We start from the raw sequence: 25888 nt of genomic DNA, 5'->3' as shown, positions 1-25888 counted from the left end.
AAATTGTAAAAAAAATTAAATTTAAAAGAAAAAAAATGTAAAAGACTAATTACAGTTTAAACCATCTAGTTTAAAACCACGTCTGACAGGTGTCGCACCACTAGTCGCACTTTGACATTTCGGCCGATGCCTGGGGTGACGTTCGTCCGTGCACTAGATATATTGCACGGTTGTGTTACTTTGGTGTCGGCGTCGCGCCAGATTCTATTTTTGAAAACTGTCTTTTCTGGGTGCGCTGCGCGCCACGTTGCCGTTCTGACCGGCTTAACCAGCGCGGCAAATGGCGAGAAAAGCCATTTTAATTAGTGCATCCAAGCGGAAATAATCACAGCTAGTGACGACAACACGTCAATTCGGGAGACAGTTTTGGTTGTTTTTGGAAAGTCTTGATTTCCTTGAAAAGAATTTTTTCTTGCTCCAGCGTAGTTTTTGACGCTGGAACTAAAGTTCCCATAAATAAATTCAACACATGTACTTGATAAAATTGTGTAGAACAAATCAAATCAAAATAAACGTGAAGTTTCTCAGCTTTGTGCCGGCCATGTTCGCAAGAATGTCCTATATGCATTGTAAAATTTTAAAAAAATATTCAGGACATCCAGTTTATTTTAAGAAGATTTACCGCGTAACCTTATGTGTAGGAAAAAACTTGCCCAGCGTTTTTCCTCAGTTTGCTGTTTTTGCATATGAGACATTCATGCTAACATGGGCGCAGTAGCGCCATCTGAGTTTTGGTTGAAAAAAGGGCTCCAATCGTCGGAAATGACTAACTAGCTCCCTTGAGTGGATGTTGTGTTTGCCTCCAGAGCGGAATGTTGGCTACAAATACACACAGAGTCAGCAAAACCAACTCATCCCATCACATCGCCGCGACAAAAGCAAAACTCGATTTACTTTGATGATTTGTTTACATATCGTATTTACGGTTACGGGCCACTGCACACAGTCACACATACACATAGGCTCAAAGAACGAACATGAACGATACGGAACAACATTGTCAGTACCGAAAAGTTTAAGGTTGAAATTTAACAAAAAAATATAATATATAAAATATAACACAAAATGCTGATCATTTTTGAAATTTCTCTCAAATTCCTCTATTTTTCAAGAAAAAAAGTTTGTGTTATAAAATGGACGACTGTTGATATTTTGAAACGTATTTTTTTATTGACGAGTTTGATGAAAATAAGGCTTTTTACATAATGTTGAGTTTTAACCATGCGTTTTTTGTTAAGTTATGTGAGAAAAATCTACATTGTTAAAACTAAAAACTGCCAAACAAATTAATTTAAAAAAATATTGAAAAAGCATGGAAACCAGCAAAAATCATGAAGTTAGGGTAAATTAGCACACAAAGTGTTAAATTTAAAAATTAAGAATGAAAAGCATTTAAGTCCCTCGGCTCTGACCAAAGTCGAGGGGGGAGGGGGGAGGGGGGGGGATGGAGTCGCTGGTAGGCAGTTGGACAAACAATCCAATGGTTGTCAATTCGAATCCCGGGGTGGATGGAAGCTTAGGTGTAAAAAGAGGTTTGCGATTGTCTCAACAATCAAGCCTTCGGACGAGTAAGAATCTCGCTATCGAGAACGCCAAAGCAATGCTGTAGAGCGAATAATTTGATTTGATTTTTATTTTCATAGAAATTTTGAATATTTTTTGCCTCCTGTTTTTCAGACCAATTTTGAAGGGGAGGGGGAGAGGGGTGACATAAACTTTTAAAAATATTTGCAACGGCCTTATCTAGAAACAAATCATGAAATTAAGGTTAATTAGCAAACAAGGTGTTAAAGTAAAAAAAAATCAATAAAAAGCATTTTAGCAGCTACGACATTCATTGACAATCAAAATTTAGTACCTGACAGTTCCATTGACACTGAAATGGAAGAAAGATACTCTGATTACAATCTGGAACCATAACCTCAACGAACCATGCGTCTCCATTGATTGACTTCAAATGGAGTCCCACGGTGTTTTTCAAAAGTTTTTTCGATGTTAAGCCTACTTTGATCAATCCACTTACCAGGTGTGATATTGCCTCGCGGTTTCGCGCCCAGAATCGCCAGATTCACGTTCGCTTTCCGGCCGTCGATGATCGGGTTCGGTTCCTTGCACGCCCGCTCGGCGCTCATCCGGTCGCCCATTATGACCTTCAATCAAAAAACGAGAAAAAATAACAAAGTTAAGTTTGAGGTTAGGTTTGCCGGAGGTGTCAACAAGCGTGCTTACAAATCCGTAGCCTCGGCTCTTGTTGGTCGTTCGGTCCGTGATGACCACGGCCTCCTCGATGTCACCGTACACGCTAAAGTGCTCGCGCAGACTTTTGTCCGTGGTGTGGTAGGGCAGCCCGCCGACGAACAGCTTCGTCCAGGTGGTGTCCTTTTGCTGGACGCCGGTGGTGGCCCCGCCCCCGTTCGACGGAACCAGGGCCAGTGCGTCGGCCGCGTCCGGTGCCACTTGCATCAACATTATGCGGCTACGTTTGGCTGCGCTGGCGGCGGTCGCTGTCACGAGCTCGGGCGTCGGATGCGAAATCGAGGGGCTTTCGCACTCTGGTTTTCGCTTCTGACACTTGACAGCAGCGGACGTCACCTCGAGAATTTTGACGGCTTTTACGGGGACCGGCGGCACGCGGCACAAAAGAAGGGCGGCACCCTTGGCTGCTAGCAGTTTGTTTTGGTTTTTTTTAGAGAGGGGGGTGCTTTTGGCGAGAATTGAACTCCTCTTCTTGCTTTTTGCCCTTTATTCCTGTTCAAGCCGAACTAAACAATTACACGCAAATACGCGGGGAGAGGGACACACAAACACAGAAAATCACAGATTTGATTGCGTTCTTTGGCTTTGCATTTAGACAGCTGTTCTCACTGGGTTGGGTTGAGTTGGGTTTGATTTGTTTGTTTGTTTGCAGATTGACGGTTTACGTATTTCGCACTAGTTACGACTGATTTGGTGGTGGTGTAGATTTTGAAAATTTGCTTTTCTTCCTTAGACGTTAAGATGAGATCTCTTCAAAAATTGCACAGACTGTAAAGAGAGAAAAGAGAAAATGGAAAGTTAGTCATCGGTTAAATTTTTTTAACAACAAATACACGGAGAAAAAAGTGTTCCCAAAATCGTGAACATGCGTTCATGAAAATGGGAACCACGAACAAAGTGTTCAAATTCAAATTCAAAAACGTACCATGGGACTTGAACATTTAGTTCGTGGCTCCCATTTTCATGAACGCATGTTCACGATTTTGGGAACTTTTTTTTCTCTGTGTACGTTTGTTGTTTAATAGAAGAAATTTATTTGACTTTTATGGATTTTAAACATTTTGACAATTCAGAATGTCTTGGTGTACGATGTTGAAATCAATTATCATGGAAATGATTCATGTGGTAAACAGATTTGTTTTTGTTTCACGTGTAATTGTTTTCTAAAATGAAACTGAGAGTAAAATGCTCTCTGACGCCCGTTATGTCATCTCTCAGTCTGTGACAGTTCGATTAAACTGCAAGTTTGAGAGCACTTCCCTCCCAACTAGTTGACGAACTTTACGATTAATTTTGTACACAAATTAATCAAAAAACATTCACGAAAAATTCGAACAATTCCGTATTCGAGGCATCAACGTGAGTCAATAAAGCCCAGTCAAGTGTGACCTCCGGTCTGTGCGAGGTGCTTGCCGGTATCACCGGGGCGTAATTTTTCGACAATTGGAAGTTCCCAATTGTCGAAAAATTACGCCCCACCAGTCAGCGGCGCAGAAATGAAGGAAAATAACGAACCGTACTTCGTATTGTACATTAAACAAATAAATGAATCCTCTTCAGGTATGGAACACGACGCTCGCGCGCGACCCTCGCCGAAAAGTACATAAATTATATTTCGCAACAGGGCTGTGAACACTGAACAGTCTGCAATGCCCGAGAGTTGGGAACTAATGAAATGAATTTGAACAAGTACGGAACTTTTGGTCAGGGATGGGAATGTTCGTTCGTCAGCGCTCATTTGAGAATGAGTTAAGAGAATTAATTTGACTCTCTCATGAGATGGAGGCAATCTAAGCCTAGATCGCGAATCAAAATGAGTAATGAAAATGTCATTTTCAGGTCATGAGATGATCATCACCTGGAACTTATTTGCAAAGTTGATCGATCATGAGTCAATCGCAATTCAGCTCGCGAACCACCCGAATTTCCCACCACTGCCCGCCCAGGTGAGTGTGTTTGGGTTTTCCAGCAAGAAAAGCCGCTGACAGACGGCTGGTTGGCCCAGACCAAACAGAAACTTTAGAACACCCTACACATGGCCACTCGGTCCCGAGCGATGGTCATGGCCTCTCTCTGGAGGGTTGCCGACTCGAACGCGTTCAACAGTAGTAGTTCGGCGCGAAAAAGGGAAGAGAGCGATTGAATTTATGAATTCGATATTTCCGCTCCAGGCGTTCGACCTGCACCTCAAACTCCGCACCGCCGCCGCCCAAGTGCTGAGTATCGGTACGGTTTCCCAGGGGTCACCCCCGTGTGTTTCGTGTTCCGGGCGGTAGTCGTAGTTTCATTCCTCGAGCTTGCACCTTGTTTCATATTGCTTTGCTTTCTTTTTGGCTTCATACGGGAATTTACACTTGGGTACGGAACAGCTTACGGGTGGGGTTCAGCTGGATATTTTCAGCTGATCGGTTCTGGAATTGATTTACAATCGTTTAAGTGGGCCGAATGTGCGATGATCTGTAGTCGCCGAATTTTTTGGCAGCAATAATTTTTGGCGCATAAATTACCGGTGCCAAGGAAATGGTTGTGGCGAATATAATGCCAAATCGGTGATCCATCAAATTTTGAATGGTTTGGACGAAATTGGGGAATTTTATTGAACCCTGTAACTCCACGTCGAGGTAAACTTATTATTTTTTCAAGAAATATGAATAATTTAAACATTTTGAAGATTTTTTTTTATTTATTGATTTTCCTAACAAGTTATTGCTAAAACTTTGTACGGGGCTCATTAAACGCGGGAATGAAAAGTTGTCCATTTTTTCCTAATCCTCTCAAGAAAAGTTGACAGAGATGCTTGAGTAAAAAAATAAAATTTTCAAAAAATATAAATTCAACAATACAACATGTCATAATTCAAAAACATATAAGTCCAATAAAAAACGTTATTAATGAAATCAAAAATTAAGAAATGAAACAAAAAATCAGCAATAAAAAAAATATTCTAAAACTTTTTGAATTTTTTTATTTTATATTTTTGTATTTTAAAAATTCTAATATATAAAATTCTAAAATTGTTGAAATCTTAAAAACCATTATTTTTGCCACCATTTTAAGTTACATAAATCTGATTACTTTGCAATTTTGGGTCTTTTTTAAGAGACCCAAATTTTCAGAAAAGTAAACATTTCGTGATACAATTATTCTAAGTATTATTTTGATGCGCAGTTCGAACAGTTGAATATGAACTTTATTTATTTTATAAAATGCCTGGATTTTAATTTTTTTTATTTAAGAATTTTTAAATGTCTGTTTTTTTAGAAAATGAATCTTTTTGAACTTTACAATTTTAGATTTTCTGTATATTCTTTTTAAATTTTTGTACACTTGTATTGTTTTTTTAATATAGGCATTTTTGAAATAATAAGCTTTAAAATTTTATTTTTTATATTACAATTCCTAATGTCTGATTTTTCTGAATTTGCTTATTTAAAAAAAATAGTTCTGGAATTTTTGAATATTTTTTTATTTTGAAATTTCTGAATTTTTAATTTTTTTGTGACAGAAAATTGAATTCTGGCTTATTAATTTTAAACTTTATTAGTTTTTTTTAACTTTCTAATAATTTTTGAACGCTGTTTAAATATTTTTTAATGTTCAAATTTTATGATTTTTTTTGCCGGAAAATTGAAAAAGCAGCTTTTCAGCTCTTCCCTCTGTGTTATTTAATTCTGAGCAAAAACAAACTCCGTCCTTTTGAAATTTGTTATTGTAAGCTTAGGTGTAGTGAGATTCAGTCTTATGAAGCAATTGTAGATTTCAAATATTGTTATATAGAGAACAACATTATTGTACGCATGTACTTTTTAAGCAAAATAAAATAAACTATTTTTTTTCACAAAAAATATTGCCAGTAAGCACGTTTCTACCGAGCTCTGTACTTGCCTTGAAAAAATTTGATATTTTAATGTATTTTTCAGATACAAGAGCCAAATTATAGCAAAAATGCAGAACATAATTCACATTACATTTTACGAAAAGTACCATGTTTTGACTCGAAAGACATATTTCTAGAGTTTTTTTTTTAAAAAGGTGCTATATGAAACACCATAGCTCATAATCTTTAATAGTAAATAAAAGGTAATTTACTGAGCAAAAATGTATCCCATCAAAGTTAAAATTTGAAAAAAACAATTATTCCAAAGTCATCTTTTAAATCAAATTTTAACATGCCTCATCGTCTCATTAACTTCAGTAAATCTAGCCAGTATGAAATGTGTCAGTAACAGGCTTTCTGGAAGCTCATTTCCCATTTAATCCTTCCGTAACACACGTCCGGAAAAAGTCGGCACCTCGCTCCGGAAGGGTTAACCCAAGGACCGGCCCACCTTTCTTCGCACGTGACGTTGACGCGACCAACTTTCTTTCAAGAACCTGACTGACGGACTAATAAATCAAAATGAAAGGATTTTTCGGCTAGATTTCAGGCCCAGCGATAACTTTGCCCCAGGTTTTATTCAAGATATTCATCTAGAAAGGGGAGTCCTTTTCGCAGTCAACCACACCTTCAGAGCAAAAGGTGCGAGCGAGCTAATTTATCGTCCTGTCGGCTGGAAAAATTGTCTGACTGCCGATGAAAGGGCGCCTTCAAGAAGTGTCCCCTTCTTGTTTTGTGGGGGGGACTCACGAGAAGATGGAGGCGGGGGTAAGGAATCAATTTGTTCTGGTCCCTCCTTTTGCCAAGTTTGAGTGCGGCCTGCCTGTTAAGTATCTGCAGTTGATGTTGATAAATTATAACCGATGACCTTTTTAGCGTTTGTCGTCTTCCTTTTCTATGGGAAGGAGGGTTGTGGTCGGGGAAGTCTGGGATTTACAGGACCATTCCGATGAAGCCATCGAAGGGGCAAGATTTAGGACGGACATCGGCGGCTTGGGTTCATGTACGGAGACAATTTTAGTTGTCGTCCTCGGATGTGTACAGTTGTGTACAAACATACAATCAACAACGGCGACCGACAACCATTAACAGATATATCTGGCACATACCGCACATAGAGTTGAGCTGAGAAGGGGTTGAGCGGGGAAAAAGCAACATTAAATTAATTATATGCAAGCATGCATGCACTGGACAGACATCGAGTCGACAAGGGAGGGACACGCGGAACCGTCATCAACCCTTTCTCGGAAAGCTCTGCTTCAAAAGGGGTGGCAAAGCCATGTGCGCACACCACACGAGGGGTTCCGACCATATCTTGATCTATTCACGTCCTTTATAGCGCCATCTACATGGCACAATTCGAGCCAGAGTTGATCAACTCTGAACAACCACCACCAAAGTCAATGCACTCTGCTGAAAAAAGAATGAATATCCCTCTTATTTGTTGGTTCAAAAGGGATCGTCATGCAGCTCAAATTCAACAATTCCTGACAGCCTGCCGGCAGATGCAATCCCGGCCGGGATCTCCGTGCATTCAGGATTCTCACACAAAAGGACGGAGCGCGCGCGCGCTTGTCGGAAACATTTGGAGGGTAGTTTACGATTATTACATTTGCCAGAGGGCGCCCCGAAGCTTTTGTTCCGCAAGGATGCAAGGAATTTCTCGCTAGCGCTAGTTTCCCCTCCTAATAATTCGACAAATTCGAATAAATCGAAGATTAGGTTGTAAATTTACGACCTGCCTGCCTGCCAGGCTTGAATGTGCAAAACAGTTTCTTTTTTCTTTGGGAAATTCCGGCTGTCTGCCGAGGCTGTAAAAGGTCCCTTGCAGAGACGGGATGCCAGCAAACATTCTGGAACTTCTTGGGACAATCCGAAACACAGCGGAGAGAATGCGATTTTCTTCGTTGCAAAAGTAGCATCATAAATCAAATTGGGTTCTCTGTGGCGTTTCTGCGAAAGGAATTTAGCACTTGGGTGTGGTCGATGAATAGTTTGGCAGTTTTGTCGCTAACCAGATTGCATTTTGCGAGGAAATTGACTTGCCGAGGTATGGTCTGAATGTTACCATCGTTGAGTCGGGAATTGCAAATATATCTATGCACATCAACGCAGAATTGGGTTTTAAACATCAACCAAAGCTGTAGAGTTAAGCAGGTATTAGACTATGACAAACAAACAAACTCACCCTTTTTGACAGTTTGCCTGCTTTATTTGTTTGCAGAAACGTCAGACTGCATACATTTTCTCCTAGCGAAGCGAAGCGAAGAAACGTCAGACTGCATACATTTTGAGTTGTTGACACGAGTTTGTCAAACTGTCAAACACGAAAAATTGCGAGTTTTGTTTCTTCGTTTGTCATCTCCAAAAACCCGATTTGTCTAATTTTCAAGAAGTTTGTATTAGACCTGTTGTATTATGTATTGTGCTGAATCTGAGAGTAAAATGCTCTCAGGTCCAGTTTGAGAGTTCTTTTCTCTTGATTAGGTGCAGCGCTTTTTTGTGTGGTCCTTAGCATTGCATAGCATAGCATAGCAGAACTGATCAAACAGACTGAAATATAGGTCTCAAAACGTAGTTTAGTCGTGGTTAAAATTGATCGTTAATCGTTAAAAAGCGTCAAACTAAAATAGTTACTAGTGCAAGATTTAGATCTCATCAGTTTCTCTTTAACAAACTCACGACAAAACACCATTCGAACAATCTAATTCATACCTCACGCGCAATCAAAGTGTTGTTATCTCCGAAACCGGGGCGTTTCCATAAACAAGCGTCCACATCGCACATCTTGCACGCGGTAATTGACCCAAAAAGTCGCTTACTTTGAGACCAATAAATCAACTTTCCTCATCACACACACGGCGGATTCGAAAGCTCCCCAATGTGGTGTGAGGGGAAAAAAACGTAACGAATTCGTGTGTGCACTTTATGCTCGCTGGAAATGACCCATCAAAAACAACAGTTACGGCCACAAGTGGCCGGGGCAGGCGCCCCCCGGAAGTTCGGAAGTTGACTGTGACGCCGAGACGTACAATACGCTGGAAATTTGGTCAAGCGTATTAAAAATTATAAATAAAGTGCGCGCGTGAGTCAGTGTTCCAGGTGCGGGGGTCGTCCGTAACTCGTGGAGTCAGCCAGTCAGAACGCGCACTTCAGAAAAAGAGAGTGTATAAACTTCACGTCCAGAACTTGCTATAGAAATAATGACACACGCATTGTGCGTCCTTCCGGAATCGAAATCGTCTAACCTCATAAATTATATTTCCGGACCCCAGTAGGCTGTTCTGGCAGCAACATTATTGCCACTGTTTCTGACGTCTGAACGACGACGACGTTTGAGCGCACACCAGATGGAGATGCCCGGTTGTTGATGGTTCCGGATGATTTCACAGCCGGTTCCTGGGCGCGTATGGGTGAGGGAGCAGATTGTTTGTCACGGCTCAGTTAGTGTGCGGTTTCTCCATATGTTTGCTGGTGTGAGTGTTTTTGTTTGAAATTGAAATTTTTGTTTAGGTTTATTGCGTTGAGCATGAGTTTTACGGATATTTTTAAGTTAATATTCAAAATATTTGATTAAAACTTGAAAGAATATTCAAAAATTCGAAATTGCATAACGGAAAGAATGGACAGAACTTTTTCCCTTGAACTGTCAAATATCAGCATGCAATCAAAGTAAACGTAGTATTTAGGGTTAAGCGGATTTTTCAGCTGTGGAAACAGAGGTAGTTCCGATTTTTTTCGTAGAAGTCACGGAAATCTAACCTTTTTCAAACACACTCAACCCCCTGTTTTGTCACTTTTTCGTTTTACACTTTTTTTGGTCAAAGTCAAACAAAAAAGTGTCGAACTGTCACTTTTTACACGGCGCTTACTATCAAAACAAACGTTTGGTAGTGAGTGTGAACTCCGTGTAAAAGGGGTGTCAAACCAAAAAGTGACCCGGATCGTTTGGCAACAGTTGGTGTCAAACCATCGGGGTTTACTTCGTTCATGTCAAACGAAATCATAATTATTAACATCATAACATTTGTCCCAAAATTAATGTTAGCTTTGAAAATTTAAAATTTAAAGGGATCATTCATAAACTACATTATGCCGATATTAAAAATAGGTTTGTTGTCTAATTGTCTGTGCCACAACTATCATTTTTAGACTCTTCCAGTACTGGTGGTGTTCCCATTCATCCCACCACGACTTCACTACCGATGACATTTGTGTTTAATGTGTTTTCCGCGCACATTCCATTCTGTGCTATTTTTCAAAAAAGAAAAAAAAACAGAAAAAAAAAATCATCTGAGCTCACTTTTCCCAGCACATCAAGATTGCAATCTATTTCCGGCGAGGTTTTTCCCTGCGCTCCAAACATATTTTTTTTTAAATTTCCAGTCACGTTCCTGCCAGATTTTGACGGATGCGAGATCCCGTCACACCACTATCACGGACTTATCATTCTATTATTTTTGACTGTCGCGAGCAGTCGCAGCAGACCGCGCAGGGATCGCTCGATTTCGAGTTAGTGACAGTGACACGTGCGATGCAGGTTGCATAACAAGCAGGCGCGGCCCTTTTTGCAATGCAAAGGTTAAGCGAAATTTAATATTTTCTGCTTTTTGTAATGATTTAATTTAACTTTTCAAATTAAATTTAGCTTTAAACACAAAGAGGAAGTCATGTTCCAGAAACGCTTCCGGGGCTTTTATCCAGCTTGTGAAGACGAAGTATTTTTCGGGTGGAACGGGTCAGGTTCATGGGCTAAAAAGAGAATAATATTCGGAAGTGCTGAAAGATGTGACACAATCGGATCGGTGGGAAATCGGTGAAATTAATGTAGCGAAAGGAGCGATAACAAGTTGGGGGTTTCATGCTCGGAGGAGTCATAACGTGGAAAAGGATGACGGTTTAATTTTGGATGATTTCTTTGAAAGATACGTCTTGAATTTGAGAATATTCAATTAAACGCAAGGAATTTTTAATTTGATCTTCACAGAAAAAAAAATCATGGTAATATTACATCTGGGAAGGGGTACATCTTTTATGTCAGAAAAAAGGTGTAATTTTACCTCTGGAAATGTGTAATTTTACCACTTTTCTGGTGTAATGTCACTTTTTCAGTCTAAATTGAGGTAAAATAACATCATAAAAGAGGTAATATTCAACCTTCCAAAATTAAAGCTTCCAAATTTACATTATTTTTTTTTTGTGTTCATGTTGAAGCCATTTTACACAAAAATTGGTGTAAAGTTTACGAATCTCAAGTAAGCTCACATCATTTAAATTTTTCCTTGAGTGAAATTCCTTTCCCTGTCATTCCTTCAGATGTAATTACACACCTTTGAATGAACTTGTAAACACGTTTCCACGTCGTCATCGCATTCTTCTCTCATCAGCAAAGGAGTCGAACCAAATCTCCAGGAAAAGCAAACTTTGATGATCAAAGTTGAACCAAACAGATCAGTACTGTGTCTCCTGCCATCATTTTCCCTTGTACTACACTGTTAAAAAGTGATAATTTGTCATTTTTAAGATTTCAAAGTATAGATATACCTTTAAAGTTGTTAAAAATTAATTACACATAAAAACATGTAAATTTACATAGTTTTTGAGGTAGTATTATTTAACACGAAACCTTCCACATATTAAAATGTAATTTCACATAATTTTTCACTGTGCAGTACAAAATTAGGAAAAAACGTCAAGGGGGTTGAAAATCGGTACAAACGTTCAGCCCAAACCCTCTCGCACACACACACGGAGAGAAAAATGCCCCTAATAAAAGCCAGAGTGCAAAGGGGTGAGTTTTTTTTCCCTCCCTGCCATACAATTCATTCGTCGAGGTCTTACTTGTGGCCCCTTTTTTTGCGCTTCTCTTGTTCAGGAGTACAACTCCAGAGAGTCTGGTTTTAATTTTCCCCCGCCAGGCCGATTTTCGTCCCTTCGTGCGCTTTACGATACTTCCATTCATTTTCATTTTCCCCCTCCACATCGAGAAGAAGAAGAAGAAGTGGTGAATTTAGTTTTTCATTTTTTTTGTTCGGTATGAACGAGCCTGTTTAGTTGGGTTGTTTTGCAGAAAGGAGAAGAAGCGGTAGGGGTTTGAATTGCGCGGGACGCGCTTTTGTGTTTTTTTGCTAAACATTTTATTAAATTTTTGCTCGGGGTACTTTATGGAGGAACTTGAGTGAGGTTGGGTGTATTTTTGAGTTTTTTTTTGAGATATGTTGTTTCGAGGAACGGTAGGTTAAGGTTGATAAAAATGTTAAGATAAATTTGAAATAAAAATCGTGAAAAACTTTGTAAACGTGTCTGTTTAAAAATTTTGACCTAAATTTAGTCTTCATCCAAAGAAAACTAAAAATTAAATGTTTTTTTTTTGTAGTTCATGAATATATCAACATGCATAAACGTAAAAAATAAATGAACTCATTTATGTAAAAAAAGGAGCAGATGTCAAGTATCATAGCTAAAAAAATCATCGGTCCAATGGCCGAGCGGGCTAAGGCGGCAGTCTATACACAGAAAAAAATATGTGAATTTACTCGACACGTAAAAAATGAATTATATGTAAACTCAGTTGATGTAAACGTGAGATTCGACGTAAACGGTTGATTCACACGTAAAATCATGTTTTTACGTATAATTTGTTGCAAATTTATATCAAATTGCATTTAAATTTAAATGTTTAATGGCGTGCAAAAGTGTTACATCATAAATGATGTAACATTTGGACATATTTTTGTGTGTGTACACTGCTGGTCCGTTGGATTTTTTTTGTCTTTACAAAAAATGTACATGCTGTGTGTAATAAGGGGGTGTGGCTGCCAATCCCCCGCGTGGTCAGACCAAAATCCAGCATAAAGCAAGGGAATGGTGGAAAGAGAGGAATCACAAATCCGTATAAATAATTTCAAGATTTTTCAGGTGTAAACCGAAAACGTGATCAAAAATCAAATTGGGAGAATAAGGGTTTTAACTGCTTATTTAATTGTCGATGTACAGGACGCCGCACTGTTTAATCATTTTCTGACGTCCATTCAATTTTTCTGTCCAAACCCAGTCATTGAATTGGAAAAATAAAATTCTTTTTCAAATTTTCTTTTCTTGATTTGTGTGCACCTACGTCGTAGACCAAGATTGTTTACTTTTTAATCTTTGGTCTGACAGTCTTGGTCTGACAGCAGGGCCGTAGCCAGGATTTTTGTTCGGGGGGGGCTTGGGTGCAAAAATTCAAGGAGTATAAAAATCAGCAAATCATTTATACCATCACTTGGTTTGTGGTATAATTATTGAGATGAATTGTAAAATTTTAATGTAATGTATGCAAAAAAGTTTTCCAAGATTTTCATATTAAGTTATCAATGTATTTATTGAAGAAGAAGAAATTTTTGAAAGCATAAATTTTTTTTAAAAGAAATATCGATTTATCTAACCATAAGTATTATGTTTTCTGTATTTTATACTGAGAGAAATTTTAAACCGTCTGGATTTACATTTTCAGCTGTGTGATAATTGTGATGGTTTATTTAACATTTTTCATTTTTTCTAGCACAACATAAAACTCATAACTGGAATATTTGTTTTTCTTAAAATTTTATAAACAAACTTAAACAATGTTTTATTTTAATTGTTCTAAGCTTTTGAAGCCATTTCATATTTTGCGAAGCTCCTGGTGCTCTCAAAAATAAATAATTTTAATGAAATACAAAAAAATATAATCGTTGAAATTTCAGCTTCTGAAGTGTCTCCATGGCAACAAAAAAAAAATTACGTCGAATCTCAAGTTTACATCAACTGAGTTTACATGTGATTCATTTTTTCCGTGTCGAGTAAATTCACATTTTTTTCTGTGTAGGCCTATATCATCGAGGATCGGAAGGCACGTCGACGGATATGTTTTAAGGCTTATGATATAAAATAATTTTAATGAGTGAAGCCCTTCCTACATCACCGTTGATCGGAAGGCACGCCGACGGAGAATTTCTGGAGAATCGCGGTCGAATTAATACTATATTTAAATCCCTAGATAGGTATCTTTCCGCAGCCGGCTGCCTAAGATTTTAAAATTTCAACCCATAAACAAATTGCTCATGGTCGCATCACCTACCACAGTGAATCCTGACCTCATACCCATCTTACTAACCCCTCAAAACTCATGTGATACTTTGTCGGAGACGCAGTCGATTTGGCGGTCCCATCACTCAAGTATCGGCTAACATTCCCATCCACTTCCCGTGTCTTACCACTGGTCGTGGCCGGCGTCGGTATTGATCAGCACGATAGGGACCTTTGAAAATTGCGAAGGGGTGATGATTGGTTCCTACTTTTCATCTGTGGTCCACGGAGCAATGTTTGGGGGTCCTGGTCAATAACGAAGTAGCAGCTACGGGTAGACACCAATGCTATGCTATGCTATACTATTTTTTTCTGTGTAGGCCTATAATAAATATATATTTGAAGAAAAAAAATCAGTGCCTGTGTTTAATTTTAATGTGTTAAAAAATTTAGATAAAATGTATTAAATCAATTTTTAACGCCAAAATATTCACTGGAAGAGTTGTTAATAATGCATATGTAACCATTTTTAAATGCATATGTAACCGTTAAAATTTTCCTCGATTGCATCAAACATTAAAACGAATCATGTTTGATTTTAATATTCCGACTAAACGCCATTTTCAAATTCATTACTCATTGTATTCTGAAAATTGGTCCAGAATTTGAGCAAAAATAAAATTTTAAAACATGACAAAATAATTTAATCAGATCTCAATTCTAAAGATAATTTTTAATAAAATTTTAATCTATATACATGTTTAATAATTTAGGATTGTAACCATTTATTAAAATCGATGTTTGTTCAAGCAATATCTTGACTCTAGGAACAAAACATTTTATGGTTTGGAAATTTTATATTCTAATCTAATCAGACCCTAGCGCAGCCAATCTTTCGAAGGGATCCTGGAGAGTGCCTTAGGTTAGATGACGCCTAGCACTCTTCTTGTCATTTATTAACATTTGTAGTGCGCCATTGCATTAGAATGCATTGAAACATCACAAGCGTTAAAGCGGCCAGGCCTACTGCGTAAAGCCGTATCGCAGAGATGACTCGTAATTGGGTTGAGTTTGAGCACTGAGTGTTCGAACAACAACACAATTCTGAATCGACAGGGGAGGAAGAAGCGTGGGGACACACCACCATACGCTCCGAAATTTGGTTGTATTCGTTGGGAGCACCATGCTAAGAAGGTTTGGTACTCCGAGACCCTCTGGGATGGGACATTGTATTTCCACGAATGCCCTGGACACTATTTGCCGTGGTTATAGCGCCACAACTCACTCTCTGTAACAGTATTCCTAATTCCAGTCCACGCTCACCAAGTCGTTATGGCCTAGTGGTTAGCATTTTTGCTTACCAATCCAAAGGACGGGGGTTCGAACCCCGTAACGAGTGACTTTTGATTTTTCGTTCATATTCATCATTTCAAATGTGTTCTTAACTTTCTCGCTGGGAGCAGATGGGCATCGAACCCAGAACCATTCGCTTACAAAGCGAACACCGTAACCAGTCAGCCACGGCCGCTCCTTAAGGTTTAGAAATTTTATATTTACGAAACGTTGCTAAATTAAAAATAAAGAAAACTTTATGTAAGAATTCATAAATTGATTAGTTTTATCCTGTAAATCTAATCTTAGTCTGCACTTGAATTCAAACATAACAATATTCGAAGCATCAAAAAAATAAGATTATTAAAACATAATTTATTGAAATGATTGAAAATTATTTTTTTAATTACTTTATTTAAAAATGATAAAATATGTTTTTTATAATTTAAGGATTTTTTTAGTTGTAATTATTTAATATTTTTTTATGAATTTGATTTTTTTCATTTTTGGAATTTCTGATTTTTTTGAAATTATCATGTGTAATTATTATCTTTTTTTTTTCAAGTAAAGAATACTTTATGTAAGAATTATTAAATCAATTACATTTTTCCTGTAAATCAAATCTTAGTCTGAATTTTGCTACAAGCAGACATGCATCGGCACTATGAGCTCTTTTTAACGGCACTCAGCTTGCTATAGATGGCATTTTCGTTTAAAGCAATGTTATGCTTGTTGCTAGGTAAAAATCTCTTGATTTTGGCTTGAATAATGTGTAGAAAACATTGGTTCATTGGAAAACCCGATTTTAGCTATATGTTCATGTAAATGTTCTCTTAAGCTCTCAAGAAGAACTTCTGAAAAGCTCTTTGAGTGCAATTAAGAGTTCTTAACCTATATCTCGGTTGGGTTTCAAAATAATCTCTCAGGGTCTTCGGGAGCCTAAAAGACAAGCGTAATTAGCGTATTCTAATCACTGGCACAACATGCTGGGTATCTTCTACATGAAATGCCAAACAAGTTCTTCTAAAAGAGGAGTTAGAGCGGATGCATGTCTGGCTACAAGAACTATATTTTACTTTCAAACGAAAATTTTAAAAAATGTCCTGTAGTACGGAGGCTCTTAAAACTCCAATCTCAAGGAACGGTCAAGAAAAGGTTTACGAAAAGACTTCTCTTAAGCGATACGCAGCTGAAAAGGAACAGAAACAAAAAGCGTCGTTTGATATTTCTTCGGGAGCAATATGTGTTGATGAGATTTTGATTTGTTTATTTGGATGCGACTGAAAATAACGTTTGAAAATAATGTATTCGCTTAAATAATATTAAAAATTCTAAATATTTTTAAACGAGCCCAAACATGTCGTATATGATTATCAAAGCAGGAAAAACATTTCAAATTTGTTTTCCGGACCGACCTGGTCGCTGGTCCTAAAAAGACTTAATCGAAATAAGTTATTTCCATTAAAATTGTGAAGCTATTTTTTTTTAATATTGTATTTGCTCTCTGTTTTTTGGTCCATTTTGAAAAGGTGGCAACATAAACTTTGGAAAATATTTACAAATGATATTCAGAAATAAGAAATTATAAAAAAATAATAAAGAAATTTAAAATTTTCAAAATGTAAATTCTAATCTGTAAAATCAAAAAAATAGAAATTAAATAGTTTAAAAATGAATTATTGATCAGAAATTATATAATTTGAAAGTGATGTTTAATTAATTTAATTTCAGAGTTTTTGAATCCAAGCTTAAATTTTTTTAACGTTTTGAATATTTTTATCATTTTATTTCTTCCTTTAAAAATCGCAAGCTCATGCACAAAGTGAAAATTAGTTGATAATAAGTATTCACTTAGTTGATCTTCCGATTTTTGATATATTAAATAAAAATTGGAGATTGGCCACGGTGGAAACTAAAAAATGTGACCAAAAGAAAGAATTTTGGACGAGTGGTTTCGGAAAAAAGGTTTACGAAAAGTAATAAAAAATACACACAGATATTTCTCAAGCATTTTCTCTAAGGTCTTAGATATGTAACTAACCATATTCTTAAAACCAAAACGATAAAATTAGAATTGTATTTCTGATAATAGTCAAAATTCACTCAAATGTTTTTTATATTAAATGCTTTCGTTTTTGAAAACAAAATCTAAATATTTTTGAGAAATTATGATAAATTTTGAAAAATTTAGAGAAAAAACATGTATTAACAGTTTAAAGCTTTTAATGCAAATAAAGGAGGGCTATTAATTTTACAATCCAAATTCGACTAGCCGAAGCCTCGATTATTCAAAGTTTCGATTATCCGAAGTTCGAAGGACTTTGGATAACCGAATCAGGAACAAATGAAATCGGCATGTTTTATTTGCTTGTTTTTAACATCAAATTCGGCATCTGTTTTTTTAATGGTCCAATACACCAAGTTTTTGCTTTTTGGGTGTTTTTTAATACCCCTGACGGTTTAAAAGCACCCAAAAAGCAAAAACTGGAAATTTGGTTTATTAGACCTTTAAAAAAAACACCAGAAATATTTTTTGACCTCCATTTTGACCGCCACATTGAATCCAAAAATTCTAAATTATTTTATGGTTCTTCAGGGGTCATACTTAAGTTCTACAATCAAAAATAAGACAACAAGATCTAAGGATTTTTGCTGTCCCTATTCAGACTGTAGTCCCGATTCGCCCCAGATGACGGTAATTATTTCTATGTAGCCCCTTAGAGCAGTCCGCTCGGAAATTGCTATTTTCGAAGGTTAATAACTTTTTAGCAAAAAACCCAAAAAAATAAGGTGTCTTCGGGAAAGTTTTTCCAAATTTAAAGAAGATATTAGATCTGAAAATTGATAAGAACTGGATAGTTATTGCGCCTTCCATTGGTCAAAAACTGAAACAGTTGCTTTTCTCCATACAATTTGACGATTTTGCCCAAACTTGGTGGTCAGTGGTCAGAAAAAGCTCAAATTTTGGAACTTAGGCTAGTGATGCGTAAATCTTTGATTTCAGGGGATAGCCCCAAGTAAGCCCAGATTTGGACCATCCTAACCAATGTAATGCTAAAACTACAAGATAAATGAGATGTTACTGAATGGAACAATGTTCAAATCTGCAGCTCAATTTTTAAATATCCAAATTTTGGATCCATAATCTACAAAAACTGAGCCCGGCAATGGACAGGCAAATTACTTAGTTTGATCAATCAATTCTTGATTCTCTATCTTACAAATTATTTCTGGGAAGAGAATACACAATCATTGATTTAAGATTTTTTTAAAGAAGTTCAATTTAAAAAAAAATTGGAAAAAATTTCGGGGGGGGGGGCTGCAGCCCGGAAGCCCCCCCCCTGGCTACTGGCCTGTCTGACAGATTTGGTCTGTCAGCTTTATCATGGATTTTGGTCTGGTCTAGGCGAGGGATAGGACACAGCACCTTCCTGGCATAAAGCTGTCAGACCAAAGTGGGGTTGGCTGCCAATCCCCCTGTCAGACCAAAGAGTAAAAGATAAACAAACTCAAGACACTGATATAGGTGAACACAATTTAGGCAAGAAAATTTAGCAACAACAAATATGTTTTGGAGTTTAGAAAAATAGTCTATCGCCGAACTGTCACTGTGAACTCCGTGTAAAAGGGGTGTCAAACTAAAAAGTGACCCCGTTCTTTTGACAAGAGTTGTGTGGATGAAACTTTGGTTATTATTATGCAAGTGAAAATTGGTAAATGGGCAAATTTTTAACAGAATCTTTGCTTAAAAATGTTGAATATTGGGTTTGAAATTTGAACTTCATGACAAAACTTTTGAATTGGTTTAAAACAATTTATAATAAATTTTTGACCAAAAATCAGTATGTTGTAAATTACAAAAGGTCATGGTTTCCGGTTCAAAACCGGAAAAAATATTTTTACGGTCAAATTTTGTTCGCTTTCACCCACTGTGCCCGTATTTTGGCAGACTTCCTCAAATTTGAGAGGGGTTGAATTTTAATTTCGGCTCGCTTTACGCGTAACGCGAAACGACGACGTCGTGCACGTATGCCATTGTTGCAATTAAATTCATTTCATGCCAGAGAAACCGAGGACAGTCAAGGCAAGGACTTTTAAAAAATCGCGTTGTAAAACAGAGAAGAGAAAGAATGAACGAACGAGGAGAAGGTTAATGATAATTGCGTCACATATTTCCGAACGCGTGAGTTCGCGCCCTCCTGGCGAGTGGAAAGGCCGGCATTCTGGGAAATTGTTGTTCAGAGGGCACATGGCTGCTCGCAGCAGGACAAATGGTTCCTCTAATAGCCTTCCGGGGGGCACTACGTTCTCCGGTGGGTCTTGTTGGTGCTCCACCAGCAGAAGTGGCCCCACCACAAATCACTAAACAATGATTTTCCTACAGACAGAAAAATCATAAATCAAATCACTTTCAGCAGTTACCAGACATGACCAGAAGAGATGGCCACCAAGGCCTGGTCCAGTGGTCATTGCTGCCGCTACTGGATGTGTGCGTTGACAATGGTGGACAACCAAACGAGCTCTGGTGGTGAAAAACAATGATTTATCGTGGCTTTTCCACTCGAGTGGACCATTCAGCACAGGCAGATGTGTCCTTTTTTTCCACACACACACACACACAATTCCTAGCGGTAGTGGTGATGCTCATGTTGTGGACACATCATCATCATCATCATCCTGGTCGAATGCTCACTTCACTGCCAGCGATGTGAAATTTATCGCGAACTGTTGTGTTTTCACTCGAAGAGTTTTTTCACAATCGCTGGCAACACTGCCTTCGGAGTCCTTCTGGTTTGTGCACATTCAGCAGCAATGATTCCCCGACGACACTCAGTAATTGAAACAATGCCCCTCGCAAGTAGTGCACACATTTCACATCGAGCGTAATTTATGGACGGCACCCCTCCATCCCCACCAGTATAGGAAAAAAAGGAAAACTGCAAGTGACAGCGTTGAATTGTTTTCTGTTCTGTGGGAGTGTACAGCGCATTAACTTGCGACGTTTTCCTCCCGGAAGAATTAATTATTTTATTGAGCAACTCTGGAGGGTAGTTCAAGTTAAGGTGGTCACAAAACGTTGCACCTTAAGCTGGGGCTTCGCCCCATCTCCTCTCGGCATGCAATGGGGTGGTAACTGATTTTGCCGAGTCATTTGCTCATTTCGGGTGACTAGGAAGAGGGGAAATGGTGACAGTGATAAGAGTCATTAATCACACTACTGCACTGAGAAGGGGTGGGGGGAGCGAACGGGGAAGATAACATTCAGAATTGGCTCATTTAGTGAACATCATTTGCACGTGTTGTCATGTTTGGGATGAGAGAATGAAATTCAGGATGGGGTGTGAAATTGGGAGGTGGATTTTGTAACTGGTTTTAAAATAATTTTAGGATAAAAGAGACTTTTTAAACAAATTTACCTTTAAAATGTTAGAGAAAAAAAATAATATCAGGTAGCAAAAATAGTTAAACAATTGAAAGTTTATTTTTCAAAGTGTATGTCATAATCAATAAAAAAATACTTTGAATAACTTAAAATTTTAATAAAATTTGAAGTTTAATCAACTGAAAACAATTTGAAATATTTTTTTCTGCGTTGATAATTATATTTAGTAATATTTGGATTTTTGTAAAATCCTGACGTACAGTACTGCAAAATGTTAATACTTAGTTATTGAGACTATTTAATCTATTTAAATTTTTAATATTGGGACCACAAATAGGACAAAAATTTACTTTAGGAGAAAATATCAGAGATTCATTAATGCATTAAATTTTAAGCCAAATTTTCAATAATATCAGAATATCATGCAAAAAGAATCGCAAAGTGCAACTTTTATTTCAAGTTTATGTCCAAAATACCCCACCTAATTAAAAAAAATCACCTTTCAAAAAATCAGGGGACCAAAAAAAAAAGTTATTGGCTAAAATTAAAATTTGCAAAATTACAAAGGGAAACGCTTATATCTGCATTCATAAATAAAGATTTTTTTCAATATTTTAACAAGTCTTAAAATTTGGGACCACAGATCGGAAAAGACGTAATAGTTCGGTAAAAATATGTTCATAAATTCATAGATATTTTACTATTTTTACAGTAGCAATATTTTTATGTTGTATAAAGAATTTAGTGATACTTTCCGTTTCGAAATTCCGAAAAAGCTTGATATTTCAAGAAGAGTTTATTTTTGAACTGATGAAACTTTTTTACAGTATTTTCAATGGGAATGTAAAGTTATAGCGAAATAATTATTTAGGGCCAATTAACACATTAGGGCCAAACATCGAATATTACGCCCTTTTAAAATGCTAGTCTTGATAAATTTTTTTTCAATTTTTTTTTCGAAGAGATCGGAAAATTGAAGGAATTTTTCATATTTTAACATTGAAAATCGGATCATTAGTTGCGGAGATATCGACATCAGAAAATGTTGGGTTTTTTGGGTGGGACTTAGAAAACTTCAATTTTCGTGTTTCTTTTTCTTTAAGCCGCTTTATTTCAGCAATCAGAGGTCCAATTTTCAATTTTATAAAAAAAATCTGAACTTTTAAAAAAAAAAGTATTTTAGAAATGGTCACTCATGGTCACTCTTTTTAATAATTGAAAAAATGCAAATATTTCGCTAAAATCAAACTCTCAGTGGCTATATCTTGAAAACAGAGCCCTTTATCAAAAAATCTGTAAAGTACTTTTCGATTGCAAATTCAATTTTACGTTAAAAAATACCGTCAAATTTGTTATAGCATGAAATTTCGATTTTTTTTCCAAAAATCTTTTTTTTTTTCAAAAAACCATAACTCGGCGGCAGATTTTTTGACCGTGTTTCTCTATGGCTCAAAAGTTGCGGATTTTTGTCCCCTAAAACATATCAAAAAATCTCGAAAATCAAAAAATAGGTATTTTGGGAAATTGAGTTTCTGTGAATAAAGTTGATTAAAAAATGTGCAATTTTTTTTCCGTGTACCTATTTTTTCTCAATAGTCCTCAACAATAGCTACAACTTTGCCGAAGACACCAAATTGATCAGAAAATTCACTCAAAAGTTACAGCTGTTTGAATATTTACATACCATTTTTGTATGGACAGCAGCCAAAATTGTATGGAGACTTGTATGGGTGAACCAATGACACAAAATAGCTTATTTGGTCATAGGGAAGGCCCCCACTAAGTTTGGGCCAAATAAAAAAATACCGTAAAAATAAAAATGGTCGAAATCGGCCGATTTTGTAGAGAGTTGCTCATAAGGCCTTTTGGCATTGAATTTATTGGTTCTTTCAACTAAAGTTGTCTTAAAAAAAAGCTTAAGTACATTAAACTTCTGAAATGACTAAAAATAACAAAAAATACTAAAAATAACGACTCTCAATAGTAAAAGTACAAATGTTTTAATTAAAACTTATTATGACGAAGTAATTTCGATCTACCTAGTTGCACGGGAAATTAATTCTATTTCCAGAATATGATCATTTTTAAAGAAATGGTTCCCGACTACGCTTTGTAGAAGTTGGTTTTACAAGCCATCAACTAAGCAAAATTCTATTACAATTGCTATTTTACCATTAAATTAAATCTTAAAATTATCGCACTGGTATACAAGTCCGGAGAATGCGGAGAATGTACAAATGCTCCAGAAATGTCATTGTCTTCTTATGCTGATATTCCTTAGTTATTAAAAAAACTTCCTACAACCATTCGTCAATACATCGACTCAAATCTCAATACTCAATCCACCCCGCCAAACAATGCCGGCAAGATTAAATAACTTTTCAACCCATCTGGCCCGCTCCACTCCCTCCACAAAATGCCCCGATTTTTATGCACACAAAAACACACAAATGTACTCATCTCCCCGGCTGCTGATGCTGCCATGCCACTGCTGCCAACTGCCTGCGCTGATCCCGCGCTGTGTGCTCTCAATGCCAACCCCGAATCCCAAGCGCAAAACAACCCCTCTAATCCCGCGAAATGAAACATAAAGCTCTGCGCTCCTCAGCCGACTTCAACGCAGTACAGTATACGGTTCACAGGGAAAAAAGGACTCTCGAAAGAACGAACTCCCGGGAGTGAGCTTCCTCCAGCCTCACACTACACACCCTCCGCCACAATTTCCTGAATACTTTTTCTGAATCGTCAGCAGCACTCACAGTTGCACATCTGCAGATTTCAAAATCCTACTCTCATTCACGGTTTCGTTATATTTGTACACATCACATCCCACTGCCTCGTGTCTCAGTAATGCCACTCCTGCTGCTCTTGTTCTTGTTCTTCAGTTGGATGTTCCTGCTGTATAACAGTAGAACCGCGCCTCATATTTTACCACCAGGACACCAATTTGAGCCACAATAAATCGAGGAAAAACGGTCAAATTCTTGCCTTTCAACAGCGCTTTTCCTTGTTTCCTTACTTTTTTTTTGAAAATTTCTCCGCTCCTTTACTGCTGATCACGATTACGCATTATCATCGCTCATCACCGGCCTTTGTGCTCGAACTCGCGAAGAACAAAACACAAATCTATCACTCCCGACTCGACTGCTCACAAAACGCGACGCGAAGCTTTTCCGACGAGATTTTCCTCTTGCACTATGTGTTGCTTGCTAGCTCTGAATCAGACTCCTCTCCTTCCTCTGCTGCACTCCACCGACTACTGATTGGCTTGATTCGACGAGCAGCTGCTGCGGGAAAACACTCGAAAAGTACGCGCGTTCAGGTCGAGATCCGATGTTCAACTGAGAGCGCACCACGCTCCGACCTCGCTACGAGCACTTTTCCCGGTGAGCAGTGCTGCAACTGTATTGGTGAGCGCGAGCGCTCTCTCTTCAACTATGAGCGCTCTCTTCGAGAGCGTCAGGATCACAGTCGGCGCGGGGGTTTTCCCGATGTGCTGTTTTGTGTGAAAGGACCTTTTTCGTTCTGTACGTACACCTCACCTACTGCGATTGTGTTGGTGCCGACGATGAGTCAGGCTTCCCTCAGCTCATTTTCTCTCTCTTTCGTCGCTCGCTCGCTCGCTCGCGCTTTTCTTCGAGTTTTCTTTATCGTTCTCGTTCGGGAGCTGCTTCTCTGTTTTTGAGTTATTCCTTTTTGGTCGGTTCGTTCGTCGTCTTGCCACCACCACCTCAGACAGCACCAGTTGTAAGGCTTCCCCCTTCCTTCCTCAGCGTTTGGCTCGTGGCGCGCGGGCTCGACTCTCTGTTTTGGTGCTCAACTGCTTGAACTGGGTTCGGGTTCGGTTTGGTTCTTCTTTCTTTGGAAGTGGAATACATACGACGACATACTTTTTTGCTGAGGAACGAACCAGCAGAAGTGTCTTGACGGGGGGTTGAGGATTTTGTGTTGTTGTCATCCTGACGGAAAGCCAGCATAATCGGACGTGACGTCTTCTCATAATTCTTATGATGCATACGTGCAAGTTTTGGGGGTTTTTGAGAGAAGAGCCTTGAGGGACGTTTCCTGGAGACACTTTGGTTGAAGGTTTTTGGACTTTACGTTATCAGGAAGCTAAAAGGTTTAACTGACGCATTTAATTTCTTTTTTATTTACATCCGTTAGTTATTTACTTGTAAATTCTACCGATAATAGAAATGGCAGAAATTTCCTCACTTGGCAGCAATTTGAAACAGTTGCAAGCTTCATCAAGATATTTCACATGCTATATGCGATAGAAAATTTACCACACAAATATGACCAAAATGACAAAAATGTCAAAACGACCAAAACGACCAAAATGATCAAAATGACCAAAATGACCAAAATGACCAAAATGACCAAAATGACCAAAATGACCAAAATGACCAAAATGACCAAATTGACCAAAATAACCAAAATGATTAAATTGATCAGAATTACTAAAATGACCACAATGACCAAAATAATCAAAATGACCAAAATGACCAATATGACCAAAATGACCAAAATGACCAAAATGACCAAAATGACCAAAATTACCAAAATTACCAAAATTACAAAAATTACCAAAATTACCAAAATGATCAAAATGATCAAAATGATCAAAATGACCAAAATGACAAAAAGGAACAAAATGAACAAAATGAACAAAATGACCAAAATTACCAAAATTACCAAAGTGACCAAAATAACCAAAATAACCAAAATGACCAAAAACACCGAAATGACCAAAATGACCAAAATGACCACAACGACCAAAATGAACAAAATGACCAAAATGACCAAAATGACCAAAATGACCAAAATGACCAAAATGACCAAAATGACCAAAATGACAAAAATGACAAAAATGACAAAAATGACAAAAATGACAAAAATGACAAAAATGACAAAAATGACAAAAATGACAAAAATGACAAAAATGACAAAAATGACAAAAATGACAAAAATGACAAAAATTACAAAAATGA

At 37.5% G+C, this 25888-nt stretch overlaps 1 protein-coding gene across 3 annotated transcripts in view; it reads right to left on the bottom strand.

The window, feature by feature from the left end:
- Positions 1 to 25888, bottom strand: part of LOC6040173 (RNA-binding protein 24) — a 119524-nt gene that overhangs the window by 45256 nt on the left and 48380 nt on the right. The window contains exons 1-4 of one of the 3 annotated variants that reach the window (XM_038252421.1): positions 23917 to 24252; positions 2230 to 3024; positions 2024 to 2150; positions 1859 to 1876 (exon numbers count right to left, since the gene is read on the bottom strand). In XM_038252421.1, coding sequence (XP_038108349.1) covers positions 1859 to 1876; positions 2024 to 2150; positions 2230 to 2469 — 385 coding nt within the window. In that variant the 5' untranslated portion in view covers positions 2470 to 3024; positions 23917 to 24252. Of the gene's footprint in view, positions 1 to 1858; positions 1877 to 2023; positions 2151 to 2229; positions 3025 to 23916; positions 24253 to 25888 lie in introns of those variants that run through there. The other 2 variants (XM_038252422.1, XM_038252423.1) reach the window with 2 other exon arrangements.

Source organism: Culex quinquefasciatus, chromosome 2, assembly GCF_015732765.1.
Source record: "Culex quinquefasciatus strain JHB chromosome 2, VPISU_Cqui_1.0_pri_paternal, whole genome shotgun sequence".
Taxonomy (NCBI): domain Eukaryota; kingdom Metazoa; phylum Arthropoda; class Insecta; order Diptera; family Culicidae; genus Culex; species Culex quinquefasciatus.
This window is presented reverse-complemented; position numbering and strand designations above follow the sequence as displayed.